The 23,219-nt window shown below is 37.6% G+C and overlaps 2 protein-coding genes and 1 long non-coding RNA gene across 6 annotated transcripts in view; all 3 read right to left on the reverse strand.

Moving 5' to 3' along the window:
* Positions 1-602: 602 nt before the first annotated feature.
* entpd2b (ectonucleoside triphosphate diphosphohydrolase 2b) lies at positions 603-4,889 on the reverse strand. The gene is made up of 9 exons (XM_051092392.1): positions 4,766-4,889; positions 3,752-3,869; positions 3,376-3,526; positions 2,543-2,702; positions 2,129-2,356; positions 1,743-2,012; positions 1,547-1,666; positions 1,334-1,468; positions 603-1,205 (listed from the first exon to the last, which is right to left on the reverse strand). The coding sequence occupies exons 1-9, from the start codon at positions 4,880-4,882 to the stop codon at positions 996-998; spliced, it is 1,509 nt and encodes a 502-aa protein (XP_050948349.1). The 5' UTR covers positions 4,883-4,889; the 3' UTR covers positions 603-995.
* A 1,780-nt stretch (positions 4,890-6,669) lies between these two features.
* On the reverse strand, positions 6,670-8,735 carry LOC127152008 (uncharacterized). The gene is made up of 2 exons (XR_007825020.1): positions 8,495-8,735; positions 6,670-7,402 (listed from the first exon to the last, which is right to left on the reverse strand). It is a non-coding gene; the product is annotated as an uncharacterized LOC127152008 (long non-coding RNA).
* Positions 8,736-9,874: 1,139 nt separating this feature from the next.
* grin1a (glutamate receptor, ionotropic, N-methyl D-aspartate 1a) overlaps positions 9,875-23,219 on the reverse strand; it is a 30,142-nt gene continuing 16,797 nt past the window's right edge. For 2 of the 4 annotated variants that reach the window (XM_051092796.1, XM_051092795.1), the window contains 13 exons: positions 22,585-22,712; positions 21,742-21,906; positions 21,501-21,619; positions 21,007-21,119; positions 20,774-20,922; positions 20,539-20,696; positions 19,929-20,090; positions 19,560-19,669; positions 19,083-19,228; positions 18,765-18,821; positions 16,674-16,700; positions 16,133-16,243; positions 9,875-11,821 (listed from right to left, as the gene is read on the reverse strand). In XM_051092796.1, the coding sequence (XP_050948753.1) occupies positions 11,753-11,821; positions 16,133-16,243; positions 16,674-16,700; positions 18,765-18,821; positions 19,083-19,228; positions 19,560-19,669; positions 19,929-20,090; positions 20,539-20,696; positions 20,774-20,922; positions 21,007-21,119; positions 21,501-21,619; positions 21,742-21,906; positions 22,585-22,712 (1,514 nt within the window). In that variant the 3' untranslated portion in view covers positions 9,875-11,752. The remainder of the gene's footprint in view (positions 11,822-16,132; positions 16,244-16,673; positions 16,701-18,764; positions 18,822-19,082; positions 19,229-19,559; positions 19,670-19,928; positions 20,091-20,538; positions 20,697-20,773; positions 20,923-21,006; positions 21,120-21,500; positions 21,620-21,741; positions 21,907-22,584; positions 22,713-23,219) is intronic. The other 2 variants (XM_051092799.1, XM_051092798.1) reach the window with 1 other exon arrangement.

The raw sequence follows: 23,219 nt of genomic DNA on the forward strand, positions 1-23,219 counted from the left end.
CACAGTATTAAGAATTATTTATTCAGGTCAGTACTAAATAAAAAATAACATGCATTTTGTATGATCCCTTTTATTTTGGTAAAATAATTAACATTTTGCAGATTCTGCAAGGTGTATGTAAACTTTTGAATTCAGCTGTATCTTTGTGTTCTTGTATGAAGCAGTTATTATTTACCATATTTTATAAATACAATGGTAAAAAATGATTTTGTTATTAGTGTAAAGTCATAATGAAGTAAAATGGGATCTCATTCAAACAGTGCCATTCAAACATTCATTCTTCCTGTTATTTTTCCAGTTTAACTGTAACCTAAGTTTAGGATCTATGGTAAATTGTAAATTAAGAATAGTTTAACATATATCTGTTATATATATATAGTTGTTCGTTTTGCACATACTTTGAACTTCTGCAGTTAAAATTAATTCAGGTTGGTAAATTATTAACATTACGATTTTATTCCCTCAGTCTGAGAAATAGGTGAAATGTGATGAATTTCTTATTGTACATTAACTAAAGACAAATGTGAACCAAAAGCCAAAAATGTGACAAAAGCCAAAAATAACTTCTGGATCACTGAAGACACTAGAGACAGTCTTTATCAAAAAGACAGTGCTTAAGTACAGTTGATTAGGATATCACACAAAAATGAACAACAATGAAATCTGTTAAAACAGTAACAGTCTCAAATGGTATCACAGTACAGTACTTGTATCAGATATCCCATAGTATAACATTATGGGATAACATTATTTAGTGTTATTATTTTGTTTCATTATTTTAATTTCCTAACTTTTATATGGTTTAATGTCTTTTCAGTAAACATTTGTCAATGACAAAACAAACAAATTTATTATTTATTATGTTATTTTTTGTTAAATTACACACAATATTAGCACAGACAGTATATTTTGAATGCATCAATCATGTAAACATTTCATTTTTGTGGATAGTCTTTTAAAAAGAGACATAAAATAACTGTAGGTATAGCAGTGAGCTATGAGACGCCTTGATTACTCCTTTTCCTCCGAATCACTAGGAGAGCCATGTAACAAAAGGTGGCAGTGAGGAGGACACTTAGGAGAATCAACAACCCAATCCATGCTGCAGGACACAAGCCCTTCCTGAAGCCCGCAGGTTCCTCTGGAAGAAGACTGCTCACACTGAGAATATAACCCAGAGCCCAGCCAACAGCTGCCTCACCTGCCTGTAAAATATTAGGGATTGAAAGTGTGGTTTGGTGTTTTTGCATACTTCACATTCACACAATTTGCATTTCATTCAACAGCAAACTGTAAAAAATGATTTGTCAGTTAAGGTGGTTCTGTGACTCACCGTTTTCTGAAAAGCAACATTTTGGAAAGAGTGCTCATCAAAGTTATAACCCCTAAGCATTAGCACTTGTATATACACTGCGACTGCACAATACTCCTTTAGGTATTTCTTCAAGTCAGAAGCTTTCTTGGTCATCTATAATAAACAAAAGATTAATTTATTGACAGATTGTGGATATTCTCACACACATGTACATACACTCAAAAATTATACCTCTTCTATGGTCATATTACACACAGCTTTGGTAGCCTCCTTTAGCTGGGCAGAGGTGGTGATCTTCATCCCTGTGCTTTTCTGTAGATAACTGTGAGTGAAGAAATAGGCAGAGAAGGCCTAAAAGAAAGAGAAATGCATAAGATTGTATTCAGTTCTACTTGTGTTGCACTATGTCCATTTCTGGGCCTCTCACCATGAAGCCCCCACTGATGTTGGGCTGGAAAACCCCATTAAAGGAACACTGTGAAAAGGCGCAGAACTGGAAGGAAAATATATTAGAAGTGTTGCCAAGGCAGCTTTGGTAGTCTCCAGTGCCTTGCACCCTGATCCAGGAATGAGCGTTGTAGGGTTTGGGTCTCTTAGACGCTGTACAAGGTGAGCCAAACACTTTCTCCAGCTTGAAGTCTTCCGCGAAGTCAGATGGGTAGCAGGGATGGTACACTTTGCTAGTATTTCCCTGTGACTGAAAACATACTAGATGAGTGTACACTATGACAGAACAAAAATAAATCACTAAAAATAGTGTCTACATACAGTATACATTGACATATCATTGATTTGTGATGCAAAGTATCATACTTCAATCAGGTAGGCGAGGATCTGGCGCAGAGCCTCTTCTTTACCATAGCACAGGTAACTATGCGTGTAGAGGGAATAATCCTGCCCGTAGAGACGCAAGGCCATACGATTCAACTTGTTCTCAACTATCTCTGGGGTCTCAAAGGTGATTTGTGTAGACGCCCCACCTAAATCCAGCGCTCCGACTGTTTTTCTCCCAGAGTTAAGCCAGCGACCCACATAGCCATACTGTATAGTGTGGAAATGAGCAAACAAAGACAAAAAATGGCCACTAGATGGCCCAAGCAGTTGAGAAACTACCAAAAATCAAAACATTGGCTTATTATTTAGATGTCTATGATAATGATAAAGAACAAAGCCTAAGTATAATTAATTTATGGACAGTTTCACTGACAGAAAATGACAAGAAAGTACCTTTATAAAGTTTTCAAGGAGGTAGTTGACAGTGACCCAACCGTAAAGCCCCTCTTCCTGACCACTCAAAATTACTGCTCCTCGAAAACTGAAAGGAAAGGATTTGATTTTTTGTTCGACTTCTTGAAGAATCTGAGATGCTTTGTCAGGATTGGTAATTCTGGAAAAATAGAAAAATAGAAAATTAAAGGTATCTGGAGGTTAATGAAAAAAGCAAACAGCAAATGTCATCTTGGCCAGTGTTGCCAAGTCCACGCTTTTCACGCGGTTTGATGTCCGCGGGCTGAAGCGACCCCAATGACGTCATATTTAAAAACTTGTACTTTATCCCCTCGAAACGTGATTGGGCTAGTTTTGGGCTTGTTTTGAGTAGCAGTAGGGCCGGTTTTATTGTGAAGACCTGGCAACCCTGATCCTGGCAGACCACAACATTACTACATATAAAATATCTGCCTCCAAAAAAGAAAAACACACTTTTGGACACTTAAGCCACTAAATGTAATAACTTTTCTTTTCTCATTTTACTAGAAAAAATATGAAGCGATCTTAAACACAAATGTAGAATGAAAACTTGTTTCACTCCCCCAAATATATTGTAGATAAACTTAAACTATATTGAAATATCTTGAAACTTGCATATTGGTGTTTCTGTGTTTGTGTTTATCTGTATGAGAAATTGCTTTATCATTAATCTGCCTGAAAAATGATACTATTTCAGCAACATTAGCCAGAATGTGAGACAACCAGAAAGTGTTTTAAACTAAGATGTGTTCTCTTTTTCTTATGTGGCCATTGTGTGCATAAAGGCACAAAGGTTGAAAAAACACACTCACTTCAGAAGTCTCATGCCAGCGGTAGCTCCTAAATACACAGGGGTGCGGTGATGTCTGTCTGGGGGAATGTCCCGCACGGCCTGCTTCAAACACGCCTCGAGGCTGCAGCCCGCTGCACCCTGCTGCCCAGCATAACTAGAGATTCCTCCTCCTGCACCATTAAATTTTTTTAATGAATATTATTCTATTTTATTTATTTTTAATTACTATTTAGCTAAAACCTTTTTCTTTTTGCAGTCTTAAACATGTAAATATTATGCAACACATCATGCATACTGATGTTGTTTTGTTGTTGCTTTAGATGTTTATCTATATGGGAAATATCTCTAACATTAACCTAGCTAAAAATGTTAAATATTTCAGCAAGTCCTTTGACCTTTGACATTACACTCGCTATGCTGGGTGACCACGCCTGTGCCATTTAACTTGTCCGCTGGCCATTTGTAGATATACAAGGCGGTGTGTGAGGAGCCAGCATCCAGCACAACCCCATACTGCAATGGGAGAGAAAGAAAAAAGTGTAAAAATCAATGTTCAATTGGCTTGGTCCTCTGTTTTTATCTCGAACAAAACTGAGAATTTAGATACTAACAACCCTTAATGAGAACATAAGAGATGTTTTGACAGCAACGTATAAAGAGAAGCCACTGTAACCACATATTTTGAGATATCCATAATATTTCCAGTACAATTACTTCTAAGATTTTGTACTGTGTGTTTCCGTGACCTGTTACACAGTTATTTACCTACGGCTCCCAGGGGTTAACATGTACTTGTTGCCTGATGACACACTCCTAGAGATGCAATTCCCAGAAGTTTCTGACATAACAAACTATCCTGAGTCTGCATTTTCATTTGTTCCAGGGTTCCAAGCAGGAACAAAATGACCTTTCTTTATGTTTATCTTGTGAAGGCTAACACACAGCTTCAAAACTCTGTACTTGGTTATAATGTAATTTCAGATGCTAATTTTACTCATGATTCAGGAAGTATCCATCAGCTTTGATGTTGCTGTCTGTAACCCAGAGATAAGATATGGGTTCTTAAGTATCCGATTCAAGGCTGAATGTGAAAACACATACAAGAAATGCACTATTTCTAACAAAGGGCGATTAATTAAACATTATTTAACTAGGTGTGCAAAACATATTAGTGTCTGTTTAAAACATAATGTTTTTGTGATTATACATTTTGTTCAGGCTTTTTATTTGTCCACAAAAACAACGCAATTTCTCTTTGTATCATTTGACAAAATTGTGCCTCCCATTAATAAGGATACACTGCATAAAATGCAAGTTAGCTTACAGAAGAAAGAAAGAAAGCACGAGAGAGAGTAAACAAAATCAATCATTTTACAATTTAAGCAAGACACGAAAGTAATCATACTTACCATGTACTGCGGTGGCTCTCTCATTTCATGTATAGATACTGTAAGGAGCAGAATAGACACAATTCCAAACAGAAAGAGCGCCGCTGAGACGACAAACTTAACAAAGAGTTTATCCATCACTAAAGTTGGGGTTTGCCTGGTGTAACTGATGGTGATGAAAGAAAGAAAAACCCCTCTGCCCATCCTGCTCCTTCACAAGAGAACAGACTTCTCTTGAACAAAGAGCCCCTCTTATAAAAACAGTAGTAGAAGTAGAACCATTTCTTTTACAGTCTAAATGATGATAATAAAGTCTCCAAGAATTTTACTGCTTCAATTGCTTAAGTTTCTGTAGTATATTAAGAAATATCAATTTTGCAGTTGTAAATGTTTTTTTTTTATTATAAAGACTATTTGCAAATATACAGTTGAAGTCAAAAGTGTACATACACCTTGTAGAATCTGCAAAATCGTGATTATTTGACCAAAATAAGAGGGATCATACAAAATGCATGTTATTTTTTATTTAGCACTGACCTGAACAAGATATTTCACATAAAAGGCATTTACATATAGTCCACAAGAGTGAATAAATTACCCCGTTTAAAAGTTGCTTAATACTGTGTTGTTATCTAAATGATCCACAGCTGTGTTTTTTTTTTTTTTTTTTGTTTAGTGAGTTGTTAATTAGTCCCTTGTTTGTCCTGAACAATTACACTGCCTGCTGTTCTTCAGCAAAATCCTTTAGGCCCTACAGATTCTTTGACTGTATGATTTTTTGAGGTCCATCTTTTCACAGTGAGGACAACTGAGGGACTCATATGGAGCAATGCAGAAGGTTCAAACACTCAGAACGAAACACGATGCATTAAGAGCCAGGGGTGTAAACTTTTGAACATAATGAAGATGTGTACATTTTTCTTATTTTGCCTAAATATCATATTTTTTTCATTTAGTACTGCCTTTCAGAAGCTACAGAAGACACTTACATGTTTCCCAGAAGACAAAATAAGTTGAATTTACACTGTTCTTCAAATTCCAAAAGTTTTCACCTATTAAGAAAAGTGTATGTAAACTTTTGAACAGGGTAATTTTTATAAAACTATTATTTTTTCTTGTGGACTATATGTAAACAACCTTTATGTGAAATATCTAATTCAGGTCAGTACTAAATAAAAAAAAATAACATGCATTTTGTATGATCCCTATTATTTTGGTAAGGTGTATGTCAACTTTTGACTTCATCTGTAGATAGATATAGAATAGCTGTTGTTGGAACAAAGTGTCCTGTACTAATGACGACCTTTTTTGTACAATGAGGGAGTGTTCCAAACATTCCTAAATCTTCTTCCATCATCTGTTTAAAATGTCACTCATAAAGGTGTGTCTGCTGGTGCAGCTGACTAGAACCTAGAGTCATTCTAAAGTGATGGAGACCAGTTTTATTTACAAGGTTTCTCTTTTTTCAATGTCCACTGCCTCTGTTCAAAAGCTGACACAGACAGCAGGCTCTGACTAAGACAATTCCTGCCAAGAGCAGAGGCCCTCTCCATTAACAAGCCTACTTTGTATCCACAATGCACTCCTCTACATGTGGTAAGAATTTCCTGTTTGGTGTGAAAAGGGAGAACTGTGTGGAGAAAAATATGTGACATAATCCGCATTTTGGAGAGAGTTACTGTCCACTCGAATGAATGAGCAGTTATGCTTATGATGAAACAGAATGACTAAATGTCCAGATCTTAAATTGAACAAGGTGTCAAAAATAAGGCAAAGGTTGTGTTTTTGCTTTACTGTTTACAATACAGTCTGTTCAATAAAAGCATGTACTGAGTGATATTAGATCTGTTGTATTAGCTTGAAAGCAGAATGAAAAACATTTCTCACGAAACATTCAAGTTTAAAGATTCACAAGCACACAAAGCTCCACCAAACAAAAACCATTTATATAAACAGTATTTAACTACATTTCAAACTTCATAAGATAAAGTTTAACAGATGTAAATACATGGACAAATACAGTGACTCTGCAAATTAAAATAGGCATAATTTAAAAAGTAATGGCAAACCTAGGAAATCATTTAAATAAATACAAAACTAGGAACTGAGTAACCTGACAGTGTGAATAGTTTCCTTCTAAAATCACACATGAAAACAATCTCACACGGGAAATGTTCAGTGTTATTTCAGTTCATCAAACAAAAAACACAGCAGTATAACACATAAATGCATCCTAGATGGATGCACCAAATATTAAAACAAGAGCAATCAAACATGTCTCAGTCCTGCCAGTCCATCTCTGGCGTAGAGTTTTGAAATATTGGGGGAAAAGACTCTTCATGTTCACACAGGTGCCAGACCATAATACAATAATAATTCAGCAGTAGTATCAGCATCATGACAGCCAAGGCCAACATGACCAGAAGGGCCACCACAAGTCTTTTTCTGGTGCAAAATGGGTGAGATGCCCAGTGGTCACTTTGGGAACCTTCCTCCAGTGAGTGTTTAGGCCTGTAGTGAGTGGACAGGCAGTGTTTAATCCAGGTCTCAGCAGGAGCAACAGGTGAAAATAAGCAAGTCTCTCTCTCCCCCATTGTCGCAGAAAGATGCAGCTTCTTGCCCACAGAGCAACTGTCACCACCACCTGCCAGCCAGTATCTGAAAAAAGAGAAACATACAATGGTCATATGGATTAAGCATCATGTGCAAGTAATAGCAACAACAGCAAATTAAATATTAAAAAAAAAAAGCACTATTCGCATTTTCTTTCGAAAAAAAATATTGTCTATATTAGTGTAAAGCAATAACAAATGTGACCCTGGACCACAAAACCTTAAGTCGCTGGGGTATATTTTTTTTGGCTATATTTTAGCAATAGCCAAAAGTACATTGTATGGGTCAAAATTATAGATTTTTCTCTTTATGCCAAAAATCATTAGGAAATTAAGTAAAGATCATGTTCCATGAAGATATTTTTGTAAATTTCCTACTGTAAATATATCAAAACTTAAGTTTTGATTAGTAATATACATTGCAAAGAAGTTAATTTGGACAACTTTAAAGGCGATTTTCCCAATATTTTGATTTTTTTGCACCCTCAGATTCCATATACTGAAATAGTTGTATCTCGGCCAAATATTGTTCTATCCTAACAAACCATACATTGATGGAAAGCTTATTTATTCAGCTTTCAGATGATGTATACATCTCAATTTCTAAAAATTGACACTTATGACTGGTTTTGTGGTCCAGGGTCACAAATTAGCATGTTTTTTTTTCTTTCAAACGTCGTAAAACGCTTTAAGAACGCTTTGTAGTGATTAAATTTATTTTTTAAAGAAAATAAATTTAAAATTCAAAATGTTATTTTACGACAGTCACGACTGCGATGAGTTTTATGTCAGAATTGTAACTATGGCAGCATATTTTGGCGCTGACTGTGGAGACTGAAAGTTAAATGTAAACAACGGTAAAAATATCCTAATGTTGTTGTCCACTTTTATGATTTACGGAGGAGAAATACAATGTTCAATGAAAAAATACTTGTTTTGGACGCGGGAATCGCTCCACCTGCGTTCAGTCAGTAGAATAAACAGATCCCGAGAACAGGTAAGATGACACCGTAAGCGCGCACATTGTTGACGGTCACGGAACCGTTTGTCGTGTCGCAGCAGTTTAAAAAGCTTCTCAATACGTTTTAATAATTAGCTATCAGGTAGATTTGGGCTGCAAAGACTAGAGTAAACTCACCTGTTGTTGCAGACGTCTGTGTTTGCAGAGGAACAGTTTGTCCTCACTGATGTTGACGCCTCTTAAATACGCTCTCGGGCGTTTTCCTCATACTTTCAAATTCATAATGAGACATTAACAAGTCACCGTTTTGACCACTACCCCCATAACGTAGACGTCTGAGTAATATATGCATCGCCACCTCTCTGTAGCTAATATTGAATTATCTGGAAAATGGATAGTCAGAGTGGAAGGTGTGTTTATTTACTGCAGCACATGTCTCTGCATATCTTTATGCATTGATCTTTATGCATTAAAATGTACTCGAGAAATGATTTATCCAGCTATTTGTACATAAATTACATACATATATGGGTCATTCTACAATTCTTTTTTTTTTTTTTTTTTAAAGTATATTTTCCAGAAATTTTTTTATGTATGCAAACTGTATAATAATAACACATTTCTACTAGTTGTGCAGTTAGTTCTCATATTGTATTTTCAGAAAATTTTGGACTATTTGTCCTCCCCCCCCCAAATTTGTCACTACTGAAATACAGTATAATTTAATTAGAAGGGTTATAATGACCTAGTAAGATTTTGCTTACATCTACATTGTAAATATATATTTTTTTTGGGTTGAGTTAAATCAATAACAGGTACATTTTTAACAATATTTCAAGTGTAATTTATGAGATTTTAATCCAATTTTTCTTTGTAAAAGCAATAGTTAATCATACTGATATTAAACTTAAGGATTCATTGGTTTGTATATACATTGAGCCCAAAACCATCATGACATCTTAGTTGATATTTCAGTATACTTTATTTTTGACAAAACGTCCCATGGTTTGGTAGTGACTGCACATTTTCGGTAGTGACTGTAATGCTTTGGTAGCAACTACATAACATTAGAGAATTTTAAGTTGCAGACTAAAACACTACTAAAAAAATACAATAAAATACAAAAAAATTGCAAAACTGTACTTAAATTTTTGTTTATTTTTCCCAAATATAAGGATCTGTGTTCCCTTTCGTCACTACCGAAACAATGATGACATATTTTGGTCGTGACTGTTTTGGTAGTGACAAGTTTATGGAGTAACACCCAAAAAAAAAAAAAAAATCAATGATGTCAGTACTGAATCTCTGCCATATTAAACTTACTAATATTTGAAATATTATTGTGGGTTTCAATAGATAATCAAAGGATCATAGTAAACATCTAAGATTTGAATACTTTTTAAATGTGTTTTTTGGTTTTGGCACACTACCAATTTTGTATGTTAAAATATGTTAAAGTATAAGTAAGTGATTTGGAAATAATGGAAATAAATCAAATTCATGGATATTTGTATTACAAATATAATATCATGCTCACAAAATTGAAAAGACACTTAGTTGTGGTCTGCAACTGACATGGCACAAATTTATTGGCACACAGAAATGTTATTTCTATATATTTTGGTCAAAATGCAAACATTATGTGTTCATTAGAAGAAAATCTAAAATTAACTGAAACATAAATGTAGCACTTATTTAAATAAGACTTATGCGGAGGATATGTGTGTTTTCTGTATGTGATGTAATTCATCTGATTGTGTTTGTGTGTCATTTACAGTGTGACAGTTTGTCATAAAAACACTCCCTTTTTTCAACATTTTCTTAAAATCATCTGCAATATAGCAGTCCAGACAACATAAACTGAATTCAGCGTTCACATGCCCTGAAATCAGATATAATACATCGGTCTTCTGAAGTACAAACCAAGCAATGAGAAAAACTGTACATACACCTGTCAGTTTGAAAAGACTAAAACCTAAAGTAGTAGTTAGTAGTAGTAAACAGAAGATATATGCGATATGCACTAATTTGACACAGTTTAACTCTGATAGATTATCAGAAATAAATCTAAAGTTCTTGATATATGAAACTAGAAAAGGAGTGTTTAGTTCAAATCGAATGTCTGACAGTTACATAAAACATACTTCGCATTCTCAAATGTGCATTTTCATATCAAGTATGAGTATTACAATCAACATTTGGCAAATTGCATAATTTCCATATGCGTATAGCTTCTGACAGATTCACATTAAAGTGCTTGATGATCTCTCTCTTATAGGGGAGTTTCCATGGGTCATATAAATAGCATTAAGTGAACATTTACAGTAAGCAGTCCTTATTTGTACAGCTTTTGTTGGTGTTTCTCAACCCCAGAACTTGGGAACGGGCCAGTTTTGACATCTAACTAATCGGTGTATATGAAACTACAGCACCAGCATTGAGACTAAATGGGCACACTTGGGGTTTGCGCATGTAAAAGATCTCTGAGGTCATCTGTCATCTGAGGACACGCAGAGATAGTTTTGCATGAGACACCAAGTGCTAGTTGGATGAAAAAACTCGGCCCCTTGATGCACCCTTCAGACTGAGGTTGAGAACGACTGTGTACAAACTTTAGAGGAAGAATGGTTGAGGTTGAAGGAGAGTTTGTAATGTGCAATAAGCCACATTTTAAATCTTTTAATTGAATACCCTTTCTGTGGAGGGGGCGAGGGGAACTGTATATTTTTCTTGTCCATAATCCTTTAGGGACAAATTTGCATGCATGTTGCATGCAAAGCGATGGTAGAATATGAAAGACAATGATATATGAAACAGCGTAGATAATGTGTTTGATTGGATGACATTGCTTTATAGAATGAAAAACAATAAGTAAAACAATAAAAAAAATGCAAAGAAGATAAACATCATATGTAAATGATGAATATAATTAATCTTATACATACTACAACTAGTTAATTAGCTAAATACCAGCCTTAGAATTGGCCCTGCAACATGAAAACTTTGTTCTGTTCTTAATTATACTGTACAATACTTAAACCACTTAATCAACATAAGAATAATCACTAATACTAAATATTTCTACATGATCATAAAGAATTTATACAGAAGTTCTGATGGATGAAATGAAAGTGAAGTACTAATTTTAGCATCAAGGTGTGAAGGTGTACGTGTTTATCTGTTTATATGGTCTGTGTGTTCGCAGTGCTCCAGTGCATTGCGGTGTCATGCCGTCCCGTGCGGGTCCGTCATCAAGTCCCAACAGGTCCCTGTGGCTCTTCATAAAGGTGAAGTGGCTCAGTAGTTCTCGTCCGTGATGGATCCATTGAGTCAAAACCTAGAGGAACGGTACTACAGCGCTCCTCTCTAGTTCCATCTTGTTTTTCTCTAAAGAATGAGGATGTCTTTATGTTAAACTCTCCCTCTTTCTCTGCCTCACACCACCGTGCTGACAGATGGGTCGGACAAGTTGAGTTGGCCCGTAATGTCTGTGGGTGGGTATTGCTGTAGACAGAGAGAGAGAAGGTAGAAAACACACAGGATAGAGAAAATTAGTGCGACTGTTACCTTTCCTGTTCCCCAAAAGCCCAGAACGGCATTTCCTTCTTTACCCCCAAGGCAGCACGTAGCATGCAAATCCAAAAACAGGTCCTCAACCATTGAATGTTTCAGATGTCATCATGATGCACAGCACTAAATTTTGCCTCCAGGCCAGGACTCTGAAACATTTAAAAGTCTATGTTTTACAATTGAACACAACACATTAAAATTCCGTTACGGAGGTTTATAAAAATTTTAAACAGTGTTGGAGAAGTGTTCTCCAGCTATCTTGCTGCCTTGGGTGGTATTTAGAATAATATTCGAAGAAGAGGAAGCAGGTTCTCTGCTGTGAGATGTTTTTTTGGTCACCTAGTAACCTATGTGTTATTTAAATCAGCATTATTGGGTCAAAAGTCAAAATGTATTTGGACGCTTGCGACACACTTAAAAATATATGAATGTCATTGCATTATATAATGAAATATAAACCAGATGGCATCTGAAAACAAGTGACGGTAACCAGTGACATTTTATTCCATGCTATATTTGCAGTTGCCTTTAACCCATTTGGCTCAATGTGGTTTCTAGTGGATATATGATATCGGATGCCCTCACGTTCACACTGGCGCCCAAGCGGAGTAAACACAGTTGTAGTTCATAACATTAGCAATGGACATTGGTTCCATTTTTTACTTTAAACCAGAGCTTTCAGCCAGAAAGTATCCAGAAATACTCATTTAGAACAGTGTTATATTTATTTAAATTTTAAAACGTAACAACCAAAGTATTTCACCTAAAGTTTGTTAATGGACACAAATACCAGTTGCTTTTTATTTTGCTTTAAATTTGTTGTCTAATGCAATGACGTTAATACATTTTTAAACTCGGCTCAAATGTTCAAATACTTTTGCATGTTTATATCTGTAATATATATTAAATTCTCATTCAGTTGCAGTTCCTGTTTCCTCATCTCAAGCTTAGACGTGTTGGAAGGGCAACAAGCTGTTTTTTTCTCTCACATGGGCATCTGCAGTGCCGGGTTGGCAAAACACTCAGTGACATGCAGGTGCCCAGTTAGAAGGCAATTACCACAAAACTTTTTTTTGCTTTCATTTTTCACTTTTGTAAGCTATAAAATGTCTCTCAGTGAGGCTTGCCATGTTGCAACGGCAAGGACATTTTGGTTAAAACAAAGTGTTTTGATCTGACTTCATTATTATCATTTTAAATTCTGTTCCTTGCTGTGGCAAACTGTGAAATTGAGGCACAGAGAGCTTTTTTGGTTAAGCTGACAAACATTTTTTTTTTTTGGTGATCTGCTAATATATACCTTAGGAATACATTTTCAAAAAGCAAAATACATAGATTGATGGAAAAGCAGAAGCAAAGATTTCAGATTGTATTACATTTTAAGAATGATAAAATTGTTTTGCAAAAACCAAGGACAAATGCAATGTTTAATTTCAAAATAAAATGTGAAAATAATATTTCTTATAAACAATTATACATTACCAGTCAAAAGCTTTTGAACAGTAAGATTTTTAATGTTTTTTTTTAAGAAGTCCAAAGTACAGCAAAGCAGTAAAATTGTAAAATATTTTCACTATTTAAAAGAACTGCTTTTTAACTGTTTTTAAAAAGTAATTTATTCCTGTGATTTCAAAGCTGAATTTTTATCATCATAACTCCAGATCTTTTAGAAGTCATTCTAATGTTCTTATTTGCTGCTCAAAAATATTTCGTATTATAATTACTATGTTGAAAACAGCTGAGTAGATTTTTTTCTGGTTTATTTCATGAATAGAAAGTCCAGAAGAACAGTGTTTGCCTGAAATGGACATCTTTTGTAACATTATAAATGTCTTTATCATCACTTTTGATCTATTTAAAGCATCCTTGCTAACAGTAATGATGCTGAAAATGAAGCTTTGATCACGGGAATAAATTACATTTTAAAATATATTCAAATAGTAAGCCATTATTTTAAATAGTAAAAAATATTTTACTAGTTTGCTGTATTTTGGATCAAATAAATGCAGGCTTGGTGAGCAGAAGAAAAAAAAACATTAAAAATCTTACTGTTCAAAAACTTTTGACTGGTAGTGTACTTATTATGCATTTAATATTTACCTTACTAATTATAGCATGTGTCCTCTTTTATAGCTTACTTTTTTTATTACTATGCCATTGCCAATAAATAAGCTTATAAGCTAAATATATGATGCAACAACTCTAAAAGCCAAAGCTTAGGCAAAAGTTCTCATTGTCAAGATGATCATCATCATATTGCAGAATAGATTTATTCAGCAATACTTCTGATGACACCGGGAGGCTTTTTGTTTTTTTGTTTTTTTGTCTTCCTTGGTGTTGCATCAAGAATGCCCTTAGCACGCCTTAGAGAGCATGAGAGAGTTCTTGTTATGTTCACTTAGAAGGCTTGCTGTTGGCACTTCCAAATCAAGCCCACAGTGCCCCCTGGTGAGAGACAGTGAATCAGCAAAAGAGACAAAAAGTGTGTGTATCATCACTACCACAAAAAAATGCAACTACTTCTACTAAGGCAACCAAAACACAGTCTCTACTTCTACGACAGATATATTGCATGCTTGCAGAGGAAGAGAGAGGCTGTGTAGCATGTACATCATGTGGGGGACGTCGACAGTTATAAATCCATATACATCCACTTATATAGAAAGAAAGGCGACACTGATATCAAGAAATAAAAGGATGGTTAAACATTGTGGATGGCTAATATTGTTTTTCTCTTTTCACCTGGATTGTTGTGCCTTCTCTTCACCATTCACCGCCCCAACCCACTTTCCCCATTTCAAAAAGGAAAAAATGTAACATAATTCCTAAACAAAATGTGAAAAAATTAAACAGAGAGCAAACAGTACTGAAAATGAGGGGAAAAAAAATTAACATATATTTTTAGGTCCTATTTAAGAAATTGTGTTGCCATAGCAAATCATATTAATGTTAATTAAAATCAACACTTATGAAATTTGTAGAATTGATCTGTTTATATTATGCTAAATACAATATTAATATATTATGTTTCTATTAGTATATATTATATATAAGTACTAGTTTATAGTGATAGAGCTTTTTCCATATCTGGAAAGGTTTTGCTATGGCAGCACTGCCATTTTATTCATTATAATAATAATTAAAAAATATATAATTATGTAATTATTTATTATATTACAATATTTTTTGCTGTTAACGCTATATTCAAAGCCTTTTAATGCCACACACATTCACATTTGTAGCAGGATCAGATTAAAATTTGAGGCTCTCATTTAATTCACATACTGCACACATTCAAAGTCGGAGTGTCATGCCAATGTACATCTTTAGTTCTTGTTTTATGACTATTTATAAGACTTTGAATATAGCACTTAAATTGCTACTTGGTACTTTTATTTAGTTTTTTAGAGCTTGAGAGCCATTCGTCACTGTCTTCTATTACTAGATGGAGAAAAGCAGCTTGGACGTTCCACTGTCTCCTTTTGTGTTCCACGGCAGGAAGAAAATCATACAAATTTGGTACAACATGAGGGTGAGTATATGATGATTTTAAATTCCCATTCCTTGAAATAAACTTTGTTAGGACCTTAAACAAAACAGTTGTACAAAAGAAAATCATTGTTAATTGATGATTCCAATGGAAGTTCCGCTGTTTAAAAAAAAAACGTTAGTCCGCATGGTATCGGTTGCTCTGATTAAACACCACAACATCAAAGCATGCCGTCGGGGAAACAAACATCGCAAAAACTGACTGTTCATATCAATAACGTCAGGCAGGAACGAGAAACACAAATACGCACAACACATCGCACCAAAGAGGCACGCACGTCCACCCGCACAAACACGCACTCCACATCCAGAGGTTGCGAAAGGGAGAGAAGCAGCCCAGAAACATCAGGCATTGTGCAGCGCCCCCTCCTCTTGGAACAGCTTTTAGGTTCGAACCTTTTCCCTGATCACTGGGGTCCTAAAACCTTTCAGCTTAACTCTAACTGACAGATGGGTTTCTGGATGGTGACTCGATGACTGACTGACAGACACGTGGCCGTGGCCGAGATGCCAGGAATGGAGGAGTAACCAGAGAGAAATGCGGCTCTCTTGGTTTCAGACATGACATGTCGTTTAAGACAGAAGAAAGTAGATACAGAGAGAGGAGCGGAAGAGTAGGACGAGAGAAAGACAGACGCAGAAAGAGGAAGAGAGACCGGCCGAGTAAAAAGAGATGCCATTCCTTAACCTCCTTACCGTGTCTTTGGAGGACCTACGTCTCTTGATGCTGGAGGCCAGGGTGGTACTGATGGACCTAAAAGAGGGTTTCTTTTTTGGGTCGCTGTCTGCTCTACCACTTTTCCTATCCTAAAATAAATATACGTAGAACAATTATTCATGTTCTCTGGCTGGGTTTCAACTGCCAAAACCACATCCCCTCGTTCCCCTCGTTAAGCTATCTTAAACCCAACGATCTATAAATATGATTGGAAGCCAGACTTGTTTGATATACAGAGACTACGAATTGGTAACAGATGCAACAGATTTGGTTGCATGAATTGGCAGCACTTTCGAATTCCCAATGATCTTCCTTGGCATCTGTTTTGTGCTATTTCATAAATACTTCCTTTGTGGTTTTAGGCACAGAAGAAGACTGGGACCTTTTTGCCCCCTTCCCTCCCACTGTCCAACAAACGTGCCCCACACGGCTACTCTCTGGCCTCTACAAATGGTACGAAGGTATAGCACAAGACTGGGTGTGTTTGTGTAAGAAAAGGTCGAATTAAGGTATTCTTACATCCTGAGTCTCTACAGAGGAAGAGGGCTGCATTGGGGAGGAAAAAAGAAAAATAAATGAATATTTATCCACTTGCTTTAAAGATCATATGACTTTAAGATCCATAAGCAAAAGCAGAAGGCAGCAAAATGGGTTCGCTGAGGAAATAATGACATCAAAGCCAAGCACTCTGTAATATCACAAAAACAAAACAACACTTTTATAGGGAAGTAGAGCAACCAATAAAATGCCAAAAGAGCACAGGATATGAAATAATACTGACCGATACATGAATACTTATAACAACCCTCTTTGAGCGTTATACTTTTTGTAGGGTATAACGGAAATCCACACCACACATACAGTAAGGAATGTACTCAGTGGGGTTAAATGTGGTGTGAATTTCATTTCGACTCATGCAGAGGGCAGTAGGAGCAAGGGTGTGGATAAAATAAGCAAAATGTGGAAACAAGCATACAGTTGACTTTGGCTGATGGAAGACTCTCAGGATCATCTTCACATTTGTTGCGTTCCTTTAAAAGATTCTGAATATCATTTGACCCCTGCTACCAATTAAAAATCTACCACTTTGGGACTTACCACAGTCTAAGGACAGCTCAACACACTCTTGTTTTTCCTGCATCAATTTTATGCTTTTCACAAAGAGGAAAAAAAAATAATAAGCCCTATTTGGCTGTGGTCTGTGCATTAGCATGCTGGACCCACGCAGACCACCGGCACAGTGAGACACAGAACTGGCTGCAAGCTTTGACAAAGTATCTCATGAGAGCACATTCACGCTTCATTTACTTTTGCATCATCCTTTTTTTCAATGTTTCCCTTTTGTTTTCTCATTTTCCTGAAGGCAGTGCACTTCTGAATGGGCTCTGCTCCAAGAGACAACCATTAACCATTGAAATGTGGGCAGCATGTTTTTGACATCTCTGCGATTTTAAGTCAACGGCCCAATGGAGAAAATTGCAAATTGGGCAGGTTATTCAGAAGTGCAGTGTGTGTGTGTTACACGCATTTCCCTGTATGAAGGTGCAGTACACACAAGTGCAAATGGGTGTTTGAATATGGACATTCATATAGAAGTACACACACACAAAACATTTATATTCACACCCAAGCTCGCAAAGATATCGCCATCAAAACGTTGTGTAAATTCCTATACAGAAAGGAAAAGCTGACAAAAAACATGGAATGCCACAGTGAATGAGCCATACAAACTAATCTTGGTGATAGATTTATATTTAAATCAACCTTTCAGACTCCTAATTTAAAGTGTTATTGTCCACCTTTTATGTTTGCTTAACCTTTCTGCATAAGAGCCTACATGCATATACATACAGAGACAATTGTACTTGTGAGGCAGATGACAGACATTGACAGTAAATTGACCTGCTCACAAAGACAAGCGACTGTGATCTTACCTTTCACTGCTACTGCTCTTTATTCTATTGCAGCAGTTCTGACCTTTTGTCATTTTGAACAAAGAAGCAGCTTGAGGCTCTCACAGCCTCACTGTACTTCTACCCAGCTCCCACCCCACTGGCCCACCCCTCAATAAATATCACAGTCCCACTGGGAAGACCTCCCAGGAATTCTCACTAGAAAACATTGGTCTTAAAGGACACACAGGTGAGCAAGAGTTTGTAGCAGACATTTCAATTGGACTGTGTTGGACTAGCATGGATGTGTGGATAGGGCTTTTGAAATATGTTCCATGTCATATTATTACTGTTACACTGTTTTTAAAATGATATAAGCAAAGACTCATTAACGTTTCAGGCTGGGATTAAAATCTACTACTAATTACACCAATTACGGCTCATTTAGCTTTTTTACTAGCTTCCTGTTTAATTCAGCATAGCTTGCTGATGTATACTAGCAGTATCTAATCAACATTAACTTGGGTGGCCTACATCATCATAAGGTATTTCTGTTTAATCTAACCTTAATACGCTACGTGGTTTAAAGCATTTAAGTGGTTCATGCCATGAAAGCAGCTTTATATTTTAATGAATAACTATGCATATCAGCTATACTAAATATACTGATTTGCGTAGCAAGGATAGCGTGGCAACAAGATCGGCTTGGTTTACATACTAAAGATGGAGTCCCAGCCGCACCCACAGCTTGACTCCCTGAGCTCTCCTTATTGTCCTGTTGGGACAGACAAGAAGAAGGAGGCTGATTGAACCAGAGCAGCCTAGACCATCCCAGGCCCTTTTAGAAGCCTAAGAACCAGCAATGGAGATCGTCCACCTTTGGTCACCACACCAAAGATTTGTTTTTAGCAAAGGTATGAATGAAAAACTTGTGAACTAAAGCCCTAGTACAAAAAGTGGTTTAGTCAGTTGGGAGGTGATTCCCTCTGTTTACCCTTCTTTTTACCTCGTGTGTTGTAGGAGAGAGCCACCTTACCTGTAGGTTCTTCCTCCAAACATTGACGGCCGCAAAGGCTAGCTGCATCTGCTTCCTGCGGGCGTCTTTATGGCGCTTATATGCAATCTCGATAAAGATGAGGAAGATCCCTGCTGCAATGCCTCCAGCGACTAGCATGAAGACACCTGTGAATGAGAGGGATGAATGAAACTGTTAGACGATTAACGAAGATGCGGTATTCTTCGAATCAACCCACTGAGCAGCTGGAGTGGGTGGAGCCTCGGTGTGATGGATTCCTACATGTATTGCCCATATATTTGTGGTCTGCTGCTGAAAAGCATGCAAAATGGATGGATGTTAAAGGTTAATGACTTTGTTACAAATGTGAACACCAACACAGGTGAGCATAAAACAACAACTAAAAGCATTGGACAAAAAAAGGCCCCAATACCTTACCTACTGTACCTTTTTTGTCCAATCTCTTTTAGGTTTCTCTGTACCTGAAATGGACCATACCTGCCATATTCTCAAAGGTGAGTGTGGCTGGGGCATTGCTCCTTGAGTCACACTCCTGGTATCTCACCCAGGTTTTATCTAGGTCCTCCATGAAGCCATTCTCATGGGAACTGCAAGGGGTGGTGGAGAGCAGGAAGAGAAGTTCTAACATTACTAAGTTGCTTTTGGTAGAAAGCACCGATAAATCCCACAAAGTCACCACAACCACTAGCACATACACACAAACACATATATGTTCAAGCACACAGACAACAGAGCAGGGATGAAAGAGGGGAAATACACAGAGAGAGATGAATGTCCAATGGTGAGATTTTATACAACAGAAAACTATACAGAAGCGTACAATATGCTGCTTCGGCTGGGACAGACCTGAGAATAGCCAGGGACACATTCTGTTTCCAGGGGCTGTCCTTGCGCATGCCTATGCCAAAGCCCGAACGGAAAAACAGCTCTCCCGTGGTCACCAGGTCGCACTTCTGCGAGGCTTCAAACTCCAGCACCGCAGAGTCCCAGATGAAAGCATGCAGCTTGCTGTTGGGGCAGGGGGAAGGGAGGAGGACGGGAAGGGTGGGGGGTTACGGTGCAACAGTACAGTGAGAAACAACACACTCGTGGCACCCGCCCCCACCCACCCCTCTTGTGCAACTTGTGTTACCAGAAATCTAGAATGCCACCTCATAGGCAAATGAAATCCAATGCCGGACCAGTTGATCTTTGTCCCCCATTGGATTCCCTCAATGACGTTTTTGCTGAAAACCTGAAAAAGGTGTTCTTTAGCTCATTGTTAATATATGTTATGTGTGGCACATAGCTGGGCCTCTCCTGTGTGGGGTTATGGACCAGGGTCGCAGGTTAGTGCAGTAAGTGCTGGCACTGATTTATATACCTGAGACCTGCAGGCCCAGGACCCTTGAGAACAACTAACTGATTGACTGACCGTGAGGCCAGACCTGCTGGTGTCTACCCAGCAGGGACTCACTTGTCCCGAACGGCCTGGATGGCTTCAGCGGCGCTTTCGTAGTTGTGCTTCTCCATGTGGCGGTACATGGTGCTCAGCTCAACTTGTCGCCGGAAGTAAATATCCACCGAACTTTGCTTCACTGTGGCATAGATGAACTTGTCTGATGGGTTCCTTAGCTGGAAAAAAACACAAACTTACTTTATACATCTTGGAAAGCTTTACTTTGGTGGTTCAAGTGCTTAGAGAAGCATACCCTTGGGTCATTGATGCCGGTGATGCGCTCCTCAGGCCGGTCCAACACCAGGAAGGCAGCCAGATTGGCAGTATAGGATGCTACTATAATCATAGCAAAGCCAGCCCACACCATTCCCAAGATTCTCGCTGAAAAACTACGTGGGGCACCTGGACAACACGTGTTATGTAACATAAGTCAAGTAAAACTGATTTAATTCAATGTAATCATACAGACAAAGACTTTCACAACACCTTCTCCAATTCCAGAGTTCAATAAGACGCCCCAGGAAAACCACATAGCTGAAGATAAGGTGAGGGCATCCTCTTCTTCTTCTTCACTGTTTACTTTAAACCTTCCAAATGGGCTGGGAAGACCAGGTCAAACAAAAAAATGATCAGAAAGAGAATACGCAAAGAATCCCTATAAGTAAATGCTCCAGTATCCCAAGTCACAGTATTGGCCAGATTGCAGAGACCATAGACGTGAAACAAGGCAAAGAGACAGAGAGACAGAACGAGAGGGAAAAGAGAACAGATTCTCAACCTCCCCCACCTCCATGGTGACACTGACAATGAAACATGTTCAGCACTCTCATGTACTGTGGAGACATCCTGAAACAAAGGTGCTACATGATCCCAATGAATGAAACAAGCTATCTAAAGGAACAAACAACATGTGCACACAGCCATCCCATGGACATACATAAAACAGCTAGCAACACTCTCAACCCAACGTCTTGTTGTACCTGAACCGGTCTAGTAGGTAAAGCATCACCGCCACCACATGTACCGATAGACCCACCAGTAGCCACAGTGTGCTCTGGAATGGCTGCATGAATGAATCCAGTGTACTGCGAGGGATTTCCTGAAATACACATTACATGGTCGCTTACATAAATTTAGCACATTTCAATACCAGCTTTGGTAGGTACTAGTAATGCCATGCTGAGGCTACGGTAGCAAGTGGTGTGAGTAGTGTAATCGTACCTTTTTCACAAGAATAGTCAGTCCCTGGTATTTAAAAGGCTTAGAGAATTCTATGTACTGGGCTCGTTCGTTGTTGATCGTCAAGGGTGCAACGATCATATCAGCAAGGCCACCCAGGAGCTCACCCATCATGCCGTTCCATTCCTTCTTGTTACTGTTATTTACCTATATAAGTAGAAAACAATCTTACTACCTGATGTCAAGACGAAAACTTACCTGTTTTTCGCAAAACGCGAAATACGTACCAATAAATATGTACAGTATCACTGCAGTTTCCAACAGAAATGACCACTAGAGGTGGGAAAAACAGCGAGCACTTGTAATCGTTTTCATACACAGTTATGATTACAGCTCCGTATGTTTTACTTTCCGGATGTAACATGCTTGCTTCGTAGCTCAGCTGGCATGGAATTGGACTTACGGAATCGTTGGGTACGAATCCCATGAAAAACATGACTCATGATGAAAAAGATGAGAGATGGAAAAACAAGCTAAAACGACATGCTTGCGATTGCATTTTTACGTCACATTCACCTTTGTTCATACTATCGGGTAGGTTTAGGTGTAGTGCAGATGGTACATTAGCGCCACTCAATGAACATTTCAAGTCAGAACTGTGGTGATACGTACAAAACCAACCATATGTACATTCACCTGTTTCGGGGGAAAAAAACAAACATTCTTTTAGCGCCACTCAGTGGACATTTCATTTCGAATATGTTACATGGTGGTACGTTTTTCGCATCTTGCGAGAAAGTATGGTATGTTTTGGTCATGAGGTGAGGTTGCAGTCTTATGATAATTATTTTGCCTATACTTGCCACAATGTGAAAGTGTACTTACTCTTTCTTGTGTTCCAAATTTCCCATCTGCCACCAGGTGTACTTCATAGGTGAAGTTCATGGTCATCGCCAATTTGATCAGGAGGTCAATGCAAAATCCATAACAACACTGGGGAACAATTGGGCGTCCTGTAACCAAACCAGAAAAAGTGAAATTTCAACCAATCTGGAAAAGTTGCATATGGAAAGATCAGTATTTTGATCTCAGATCATTCAACCCAATCCTAAAATCACTCGCTCGTTCAGACATTGAGTTAATCTTTTAGATGGGAGTGCTCTCAACTGCTAGACAGCATTGAGCTCTGATCAATTCCATTTCTGTAAATTCAGCTTTTCTGCTACTCAGCCAGTCATAGATTTTTGTAACAGAATAAAATATTAACAAGCTATGAATTAATTTTCAATTCATCTATGGTACTGGCTGAATGGAAGTGAAGTAGCAACAACTCTTGTGGTCGGAATGGATGTATTTTTCCATCTATTCTGATCTCAGACAGGCAGATGGGAGCATCAACATCTAAAAGTACAATCCTTCCATATTAACTTTCACACTTTACCTGTCAATTATATAGGCTGCGACACAAGGCGCACCCACAGCTGTCACTATATGCAAAGCAAAAGGCTACGACGGAAGCC

This window comes from Labeo rohita, chromosome 21, assembly GCF_022985175.1.
Source record: "Labeo rohita strain BAU-BD-2019 chromosome 21, IGBB_LRoh.1.0, whole genome shotgun sequence".
Classification (NCBI taxonomy): Eukaryota; Metazoa; Chordata; class Actinopteri; order Cypriniformes; family Cyprinidae; genus Labeo; species Labeo rohita.

Bases quoted from the DNA above. Each gene is read 5' to 3' on its own strand.
- entpd2b (XM_051092392.1), bottom strand. From the start codon at position 4,882: ATGGATAAACTCTTTGTTAAGTTTGTCGTCTCAGCGGCGCTCTTTCTG. The intron at 2,013-2,128 runs GTATGATACTTT...GTATGTTTTCAG, and splicing joins TCCTCGCCTACCTGATTGAA to TCACAGGGAAATACTAGCAA. The intron at 1,667-1,742 runs GTGAGAGGCCCA...TCTTTCTTTTAG, and splicing joins ACATCAGTGGGGGCTTCATG to GCCTTCTCTGCCTATTTCTT.